Here is a 10,670-nt window from a genome sequence, read left to right as displayed (position 1 = left end):
TCTGAGGGCACCTGGAGGACTGGTGGAGGGACAAAGAGCCAGACTGGGACCGAACCATAACAGATACTGTCTCTTTATGTCATCCTACCATCCAAGATTACATAATGCTAATAAATATAGACAATTCATTATATACATGAGAAGATGGGAGCATTATGTAACACTAGAGTCTTTCACTGTTCTCACAAAACCTTCAGATATTGCATTTCTATTTATTCAAACACTTCTCCCACTGTTTCTCAAATGGCTTCAGTCAGATCTTTATACTCCCAGATAGATAACAAGAGCTGGCCTCCTCTTTATTTCACTCTGGACTTTGTTGTTATTTTATTTCAATGTATTTATTTCTTATTCTAAAAGGAAAGTTTCCTCTGAGACACAAAGTCTTTTATATAAACGAGCTTTGCAACAACAAGAGCTACTGCTGCCAATTGGAGCGCTAAATATTTATTTCACTGAAGAACTGAATGGACTTTTGTTTTGTGTGAGACTTCTTTGTGTCCTGCTCGGCGTTTCCAGTTTCTCTGTTGAGGTTTATTGCTACAGTTTCTGCCAGAGGAATGTGTCCCCTCCATAGAGACTGGCCAGCTGAGTCACAGGTCAAAGGTCAGGGAAGCTTTCAGATCTGTTGTCAGAACACACACATAAACAAACATAAGGACGCACGTCCACAGAGACACAAGAGCAGCATCACAAAACAAATAACGTCTCATCCGCTTCATCTCTGTGCCTGTTTCTCATGACCTGACAGCTCCTTTGACGCAGTATGTGTGTGTGTGTGTCTGTGTGTCTGTGTGAAATTTAAGGCTTTTACAAATCCTATAGGGAAACTGTTCGATCCCTCATGTTCCATCGTTCTAGGTCACTAGCCCTTTCTTTATTGCCCATGATCCCCGTAGTGTTCAAAAGCTGGATCATTTTTTGATGTTCGCTGCTCTTTCTTCTCTCTTCATTCCCTCTTTTTGTTGTATTACAGGGAGGAAAACACTGCCAACACTCAGACGAATATGAGCTCAGAGCACAGAGAGCCAAGGGAGAGGTCGGAAGTTTCCTAAGAGGATGAAACAAGAGTCTCACCTTCACTGAACAAAGCGAAGCTCCTGTGAGAATCTGTTTTTAATGTAGCCTTCGGCAGTAGCAAGGGGAGTAACTGAGGAAGTTAATAAAGAAGAAAAGAAAGGGAGGAATTAAGATGTCAATATTTAATATGACAAAGTCATGACAAAAAATACCATTCAAAGAAGATCAATAGACACAAGTTAGGGATTGACAAATGACTGAGGTCTCCCGCAGAGTTCCCAGAAATGTTTACTGCTCAGAGCATCATCTTTAAAAGAAAAAAGCAAGAATGGATGAAGCAAAGCTGACTATGAAGCCAACATCTTCCTCAAAATTAAGTTTTATAACTAACTTTGGGAACAAAGACGACTGCTCATACCTTCCCTATTTCCGCACAAGGAGTAAGTAGGCACACCTTATCCGTTTCTTTCCCCTTTGTCTCAGTTTTCACATGACCTGTGACAGTCACATCACTTAAACGATTTGCTTAAACCTACCTTAAATATGGATCAGGAGATCCCTCTCAATGCCTCAGATGACAATCTGTTCGATGTGGATCAGCAAGCTCCCGTAGTCCTTGGTTGCACTCAGCTATTCATATTCTCCAGAGCTCTCAGCCTTCATCTTCTAATAACGTCAGCGTTGTCGGGCCTTTGCCTTCCAGCAGCTCCAGGGGAAGAACCTGTTTTCGGCGCCCCTCTCCAACTCGCTCAAGATCCAGGAACCCTTCTGCAGCAGAGCACATTCCAGACCAACTTGTCCTAATAATCCCATTAAGCATGGTTTATGTAAATATCTCATACTCCAATCAAAATCCATGCTCTATGTCTTAAAGAACCACCCAGACCGCCAATTCGTTAACTTCCTCATCCAAGGTGGGCCACGGTACCTGGTTGTTACCAGTGCCTTCAAAGTCCTTCCCATCCACCTCGACTACTGGCATCTTTTCAGCATCCTCTGGAAGGGCGCATACTATTTCACAGTGCGTCTGACCTTCGGGTGCAAGAGTAGCCCAAAAATATTCAACTCTTTATCAGAACCACTTTGCTGGATCCTGACAAACAACTACAAACTCAACTCCCGAATATTATCCATCTCCTGGATGACTTTCTCACCATCACGTCACCATCTTAACCCCTAACATACGGTCTCAACACTGACATTCTGCAAACTTGGATTTCCACTCTAATCAGAGAAAACGGAAGGTCCCAGCACATCCCTGGAGTTTCTCAGCATCATCCTTGGCTTCGTCTCAATCCAGGCATCCTAGTCCATCGAGAAAATCCACCAGATCTCATTACTTATTTCTAATTTCCTTTTGGCTCACAGATGCACTAAACGGCAACTACTTTCGCTGCTAGGCCACCTCAACTATACCATCCACATCAATCTTCAAGGTTGATCCTTCTTGTCACGTCTCCTCTCTATAGCTGCCTCTGCTCCATCTCTCCATGTTGGAAGATGCATGTAAGATGGAACTAAAACTGTTGCACCAGTTCCTCTCATCATGGAACGTTATCTCCTTCTTTTACGACGACTACATTTCCAAGCCAGAGGACATCAAGCTGTCCATTGACGTAGCCCCTTCTGTTGGCTTTTCAAATGGCCACCCGAATCCTCATCTCTCACCCCTTCCTCCACCAACTGCAAAATGTACCCAATAATCATAGCAGTAATTCTTTGGGGGCATGAATGGTCCAAGAAGAACATTGCCATCTACTCCAACAACAGCGCTGTCGTAGACATTATTAATAAAGGTTGGTTGCATTGTTTGAACATAATGGAGTTCATGTGGAAGCTCACCCCGGTTTCAGCTCAGAAAAAGACTAAAGACTAAAGACTATTCTTAAGACTAAATCTTGCACCATACAGATCAACTTCTTCGTAAAACTGTCTTCAGGAGCACCATGTCCTGCCTTGTCCCACTCACACATCAACATGTTGATCAAACATCTCCATAAGGCCAAACTGCATCCCATGCCAAAACGTTTGCCTCTCACTTCAGACCTCATTGCTCGCTGCATCAGAACTCTCCGCACAGGTTATCTGTCCCCTTACATCGACAAAGTCTTGGAATCCATATTCCTACTGGCATTAATCAGCTCCTTGCACTGCTCTGAGTTCACCACTTCTTCCCCCAACCATAATCTATCTCAACACGCAACAATGTCCGACATTTCCATTCATTCATCCAACACTCTCACCTACCACCTCAAACAAAGCAAGACCAACCAATCTGGTCTACCCCAACCCATCTACCTATTCAATTAAATTCATACTTAAGTCCTTATGAACTCATACTCGACCACATAAACTTAAGACAAGCCAGTCAAGCTTCCCCCAAGATCCTCTGTTCATCACAGAGACAGGCAAAGTGGCCACATGCTTTGGTTCCAGCACCACATTCAGTACTATCCAGATCCAGAATACCCCTGAGCTATACTCTGGACATTTGTTCCTCACTCCACCACACCATTAAAATTCTTGGCTGCTGGTCTTCTCCCACATACCTCACCTATATCCACCATGATATGAATGACATCAGAAACACCCACATGCATCTTTCCACTTGAAGATTTTTTGGGGGCTCCATCCACGATTCTCACCATCATCCCTCCATCCCTTGACACTACCCTCATCCCTTCATCCCTTCAACCCTTCATCCCTTCCGCTGGACCCTCAATCCATCTCTCCTACATCTTCCCAGCTCCCCTCCAATTCTATCTAAGAAATCATTTCAATCTCATATCTTTGTTGGCGTGGTCTTTGTTAGTAAAAGACCAGCAGCAGTGTTTTACTGTGAAATCTTAATTAATGAAGTGTTCACGTTATTTTAGTCTCCAGGCTTAAAAACTGAACTGTCAAACCATTTCCTTCTCTTTATCTGCATTTCTTTTTAATGATTTAGATGTTTAAATCGGAGAAAGAGATTTCACCTGGATTCACTTAATCAGTTTGTTGCAGTTTCATCCTGCTCTGTGCACACAGTGTATATGCATGTGTCTGCAGTGTGGAGAGACAGTGGTACCTTTGTGTGTGTGTGTGCGTGTGTGTGGGTGGGTGGCTGGGTGCGTACGTGTGTGTGTGCATGTGTCTCTGTGTGCTGTAGTCAGTGTGCTCTGCTGTCATATATCAACGCCATGCTGGGGGACTGTTGAGCATCCTGCCACCCCTGTTGCTGATCAAAGACACAGTACCGCTGTCACACACACTAGATGTGGTCATAGAAGCACCAATCAGGCTGCAGAGTGACAGCTGCACTGCTAACAGATGGATCTGTTCTATCGCTGATTGTGTATTTTTATCTTGGGATGTGGAAAAAGATTCATATCAGATTCAGTTCCATGGAGGTGTTTGAATAAACTCACCTGTCTCTGTGTGTGTGTGTGTGTTTGTGTGTGTGTGTTTGTGTGTTTGTGTGTGTGTGTGTGTGTGTGTGTGTGTGTGTGTGTGTTTGTGTGTTTTAGTGTGTGTATGTGTTTGTGTGTGTGTGTGTGTGTGTTTTAGTGTATGTATGTGTTTGTGTGTGTCTGAGAAGAAAAAAAACTCCTATCCAAACATGAATCAGACCATTTATTTATTGAAAGAATTGATGCCAGTTTATGCATTTTTGCCTTTTTTCATAACTAACACAGTCATTGCTGAATTTAGTGGCTGCTAAACCTACAATCATGTGCCAGTTATGAAGAAACATCTGCAGTCCAGTGACATCAGCACAATGCAGCAGGCCAGACTGATTTCCTCAAAGGTTGGTATAATTATTAAAGTTTCACGCTTGCGGAATATATGAGGAAACGTTTTTCAGCTGCAGAGGATTTTTAACTTTCAGACACTGAAATGAAATCTTAAAGAAGCAAACCACTTTGTTTGTAGGTTTTAGCTCCCTAATTACAAATCATGCATATTTTACATTTATGCTGACCATTTTGGATGCATGCCACACACTGATTAGAGTTCTGGATGTATTTTTCCTGCTATTTCAGACATCTATCATCTCCATTAATTTATGTGCAGAATTAAACTCAATTAGCAGTCTCTTGTTTATGTAATCCATCACCGCAGGTTTCAGGAGTCTTCTATTGAATTTTCATATCGCACAGAAGTGAATGGAAAAAAACAGATGACTGAAACATTCAGAATAAAACATTTAGATTTCTAAAACACTGCAGGTTAGCTGTGATGTTTGTAAATTTTCTAAAAATATACATAAATACAGCAAGTAAAATGTCAGCAAATCTTATTACTTACTCCTCAGTTCATGATATATGAGAGAAACAGGCCAGGAAAGTTTAGACATAAAGGATGTATGTGCACATGTGTGTCATATCTTCCCCGTGAAATTGTGTAAAAGTATGCAGAAATGCCACATATTTATCTTGTTCAATATTCATATGTGCCCTCTGGATCCATTCACCAACAATCCTAGTCATATCAGCTGCTTTGCAAACACCGCAGAGACACTAAAACATTATGGATCCTGATCTAGGATCCATTTCACCTTCCACCTACAATCAGGACGTCAGGAGGGGAGGGGGAGTGAATCTGACCCTAGATCAGGATTTTCTGGGATTTTTCCACTCTGGTTTGTGAGAGGGGGCCAGTGGGAAAGTCAGAACTCAGGTCCTTCCTTCTTCAGGTTTTTGTAGTCTGTGCTGATGGCCACAAACTGGGGAAGAAGAAGACTCATTTCAACGGAGGTTTGATGCTATTGTGCTATCCCAGTTTCCCAGCACTGAATACTTGCATGTGTGTGTCTGCTGCATTACCTTGTACTGGTATGTGGGGTCAAGTTTATTCCAAGGCTCTGGGTTATTGGTCTTGTTCCAGCTAAACACACACACAGATACAAACAGAGAATTGTAATAAGTTGGCATCGCATTAGACTCAATAGGAATCTGATACACATGAATCAAGCTCTTGTTTCAGAATTAGCACACCATTATTCATTCACAAGTGACCCTGATACCCCTGAGAGCTCCTTTATGTCATCCTTGTTTTGTCAGATAATGAATAAAAAGTAGCAAAAGACAACCAAAAGTTGAGGATGAGATTCAAACTCATCAGTTAGTACATACTTAAAGCCCCCTCTGCCACCACCAGGACACCCTTCCTAATATTTTAATCAAGCATGTAAACAATCTCTGCAGCAAACAATGGATGAAAGATGTGCAGAGACGAGACAAGACAGCGCGCCATCCTGTGAGCTCTTGTTGAAAGCACTTAGCTTTGGCTGTGGTTATTGGAAGTGTAAATCAGCAGTTTGGATAGCAGCAGGAGGAGAGGAAACCCGAGCAAGAGGCAGTTAGAGGGGGAGATGAAAGCGAGTGGGGACGCCCGTTGTCAGTAACAATCATTAGAAACAAATCCCACTGCTTAATTAAAGAGGGAAAAGTATTCATTTTCCATCCATATGCCTTGTTAATGTTAAGAAATCTGCACTGCAGGGGGGAATTATAACTTACAAGAAGAAGAAAGTTTGAGTTTAATTAGTCTAAAATCCACATGTATTGTGGTGTACTCCCTCCTGTTCTGTAGGGGGGCATCAGTTAAGTGAAAACAGAAATAAAAAGATGTCTAAACCAGGGAAAACACTCCTCGGATCAAGCTGTTTTATTTATTTCTAGTGAATTGTGAGGCATTTGACTCAGACAATGATGCTCACTCTTCAATATTTAGAAACTAAAGTTGTTTAAATCATCTAATGTGCTGCTATTGTTTCATAACAACCAAGTCAATAGTCATACTAACATTTTACGTTATTTCTGTTATCAGAAGTCACAATGAAATATGAAGATCCTTACGTGACATGGGGTCCTTTGGCCAGCCGGACCAGATACATAAATGCCCCGCCCATTCCCAAACAGATGAAGAAGAACTGGGGGATAAGCTGGACATAGAGAGAGATAAGAAAATGATAAGATTTTACTTAATATAATGTTAGTTGAATGAACTTAAATGACAACATGACCTGAACCTTTTACAATAAGTCTCTGAGCCAACAAAGTGTGATCTTACAATCAGCGGTATATACAGATGCTGTTTGCATTTACATTTTATCATCTGGCAGACACTTTCATCCAAAGCAAATTACAAGCGTGTTTGGTGCTCAGTTTAAAGTTAAAGAAGCTAAAACAGTCATCTCTGACTTTGTGTGATTGACATTTGCCTAACTGATTAGAGCCCACATGATCAGAGGGAGAGACAGCTGTGACTTACAGCCAGAGGTGGAAGAATAGTCAAGTCCTCTAATATGCTCAGCACTCAAAATTTGACAAGTTGTATAGAAGAAGAAGTGTTGTCAGTATTTACTTAGGCATTTGTATTTAATTATTGATTCATTATGTTTTAAGACATGTTTTAATGTCGTAAGTTGTCTAAATTACTTCATATCACATTAAGCTACAGCCAGCAGGCAATTATTTCAGTTTTGACTGGATGCAGGGAGAACAGCTTTAAAAAAGACATCTACCAGCACCTCCATGTTTAACTAATTGACACATACACTGCCAATTCAAAGTTTGGAAATACCTTCCCATTCCCTTGAATGAGAGAGTGTGTCTAAAGTGTTGACTGCTGCTGTAGTTCAACACTGAAACTATTTCTTGGTCAGGCCAGCTGAGACGTGCCAGTAGGAGGACCTTCAGGCCAGCTATTTCTGAATGTTCTCAGTTTTAATGCAAGGTTATTCACCATCTGCTGGTTGTAGCTTCATAGTTTAAAGACATGATAGTGCTCAAGTGAATAAGTTTATTTATCAAAATGTCAAATTATTCCTTTGAAGTTACTACTAAAGACCAATTGATACATGTAGTAGAGCAAAATGATCAGGTGTCAAAAAATGGAAATACTCATGTAAACGGCCAGATAGTGTTTTTGGCTTGCAGTGAGTAAGTAAATACACTTTGCTGCCTCACAAGGAGCGTTACTTTTGGTTTAACAACACAAGAAAGTTTAAAAAAAAATGTTTCGAAAAAGCAATAAACTCAAAAAAGTTGGACATATTTCAAAAATGATGTATTACACAATATAAACAATGTATTAATTAATGACAAGGAAATCGATCAACTTGGACGTTTAGCACAGCTTGAGGAAAGAAGAAGACACTGGGGACTGTCATACCCAATGTTGATTTAGAGAATATCTACAGTGTATCTTGGAATAAGTTTATTGAAAGTTTGGTAATGGTCCACCAGCTGCACACTTTAAAAAACTAAGAAAACTCTGATTTGCTGGTTATAAAAACAAACTCTTGTCTGCTGGGGAATAAACCTGTAGCTATGAGTGAGCATCCATTTTTCTGTACACATATATTAAATTATAATCTACAAGGCTTTCATGAGACATATTAAGATGTATTATTGGACCAAGGTATATTAGAAATAACTAATATCTCAGGCATGTTTTTCAGTCTACTGTAGAGTCTCAGACATGAAGTGACACTTCCTGCTCACAGATTAGAGTTACTGTAAGAGTGTTGATCTGAGCAGCTGACCAACAACAGCTCTGAGGATTAACTACTGGCCTGCTTTTGCTCCGTCATCCTCCGTCATCCCATTGAACCTGCTGACACTCAGTACTACGGTGTGTGAGAGAAAACAAGCCATTGATTTGTAATCGACGATGATCCTTTAATTCAATGCTTCTTACTGTCGACTGAAGATTTACGGTAACACGACTGAACGATCATCACGTCTTTAACTCTATCTGTCTGTCGGCCATTCAGACTTTCTCTGATAACGTGTCTCACCGCATCATATCTGTCTGTCTGTCTGTCTATCTCACATTTTTTCTGTCTTCATGATGAATGAAGGTAGTTAACACTTGGTTAGTCATAAATGATTTTACACTACTTTCATCTTTCATTGTGAGATAATTTGAGTCCATTCTCAGCTCAGACAACACCAGTGGGACGATATTCTGACTCCTCCTGTCTTTCTGTCGCCATTTTGTGTCTGTCCATCTCTATCTGTCTGTCTGACTCTCTATCTGTCCATTTGTCTGGCTGAATATCTGCCTCATAAACTTTCTAACTCTCTCTAACAGCCTGTCTCTGTCTCACTATCTGTCTGTAACTTGATCAAATGGGCTTATAGAGTCTCACAGGGATTTGTTCCCTGCAGCTTCCCCTTCTTGCTCACTGTCTGTCTCTCTGCCTGTCTGTCTGTCAGGATGATAGACCATATCAAGAAGTTCTGGTGGAGCCTCATAAGTATTTCCTCCCTGTAGCTTCTCTCTCTCTCTCTCTATCTATCTCCTGGGAGGTTGATGACGAGAAGGAAAAACCCTGTCACTCTGGTCTCTGACAGCAGCGCTGGTTAAAACGCAGAAATAATCCTGTCCCCTGCAGGGGCAACTCACTTTTTTTTTTTTTAAATGTATGTTAGTCCATTTATTTTCTAAACACTTGGATATTGTCAGTTTAGATTTAGAGAGGTTTGTAAAGGTCATGGTTGTGTTTTTAAAGTCTTAAGCCTCTCACAGCTTGGCTTGATCTCAAGTGAGCTACTACACAGAGCAAACTAACTTACTGAATTAGAGTCAAGATAAGATTAGATGAGACAAAATTAGACATGCCATCATGTCTCCTGCTGTGACCAATTCATTTACCAACAATATAAAAACAGTGCAGGCAATCATCAGGTTTGTCTGCTACTATATATCATTGATTAAGAAGTAGAATAATAGAAGGCCAATAATGTAGCCTTTTAATAGACGTCATATTAGACTGAATCCATAGTGCAATGTTTTCTGAAAGATCTACATTAAACTGACACATACATTTTATGAGGATTTGATACAATCTATGACATCATAGATGACAGACATACATTACAATGGAGTCTATAAAAACAACATGAATTTTAACCTGAATTTAAAAGCTTAACCAGGAGCAAGGGCTGCAAATTAGCTTCAACTAGATACCCTGTAGCTTATATACCACACTGTCCTATATGTAACAATGATGAACGGTATTGTCCCTGTTAAATAAACAAATAGATTAATAAAAAGTAGCAGAATACAATACACTCACTCAGTGTGAGTCCCTAGCCTGTATTTACATTGATATTTATGTAGTGTTGATGCTGACTAATGTGCTCTGGTCTTGTAAATTAAATATCAGAAATTAAAAATTAACAATTTTCTTCTTTTTAATCTTATGTTCAGACACTGGAGCTGTCCAAATGCTGATTCCACCAAGTAAAGCACAACCACATTTGAGCAATTTTCATGTTTTAAGTTTGGTGGTCGGTGATTTAACATAAATATTTTACAAGCAAAATTCAGGAAAGTGAAACAAGTTGAGAGTTTATGTGAAACTCAGTTCTTACTCAAACTTTAGCTGTACGGTTAAACATTTTTGGTTATGAAAACAGGACACTAAAGTGCTAAAAAGCAGGAAAACAGGGAAGAAATTAAGATTACTTACGCCAGGGTGCTTCTTAGCATGCTCTACCGCTGTCCGAAATATCATCGTTCCAGTTTAAAATAAAATGTGGGGACAAATGATTCAAATAAGTGAGTCAAATATTTCAGGCCCTTGTCATCAGCAACCAAAAGCCTTGCACAGCCGTGCACAGACAGGATTTAAACCTGTTGCTCTCTGCAAGTGG

General features: G+C 40.4%; 1 protein-coding gene across 1 annotated transcript; it reads right to left on the bottom strand.

Moving 5' to 3' along the window:
* Positions 1 to 4,619: 4,619 nt before the first annotated feature.
* ndufa4l2a (NDUFA4 mitochondrial complex associated like 2a) lies at positions 4,620 to 10,670 on the bottom strand. Its single transcript, XM_067591735.1, has 4 exons — positions 10,487 to 10,670; positions 6,861 to 6,946; positions 5,826 to 5,886; positions 4,620 to 5,725 (listed from the first exon to the last, which is right to left on the bottom strand). The coding sequence occupies exons 1-4, from the start codon at positions 10,529 to 10,531 to the stop codon at positions 5,669 to 5,671; spliced, it is 249 nt and encodes an 82-aa protein (XP_067447836.1). The 5' UTR covers positions 10,532 to 10,670; the 3' UTR covers positions 4,620 to 5,668.

Source organism: Thunnus thynnus, chromosome 6, assembly GCF_963924715.1.
Source record: "Thunnus thynnus chromosome 6, fThuThy2.1, whole genome shotgun sequence".
Lineage (NCBI taxonomy): Eukaryota > Metazoa > Chordata > Actinopteri > Scombriformes > Scombridae > Thunnus > Thunnus thynnus.
Note: the sequence above shows the minus strand (reverse complement) of the source record. Positions and strands in the feature narration are given on the sequence as shown.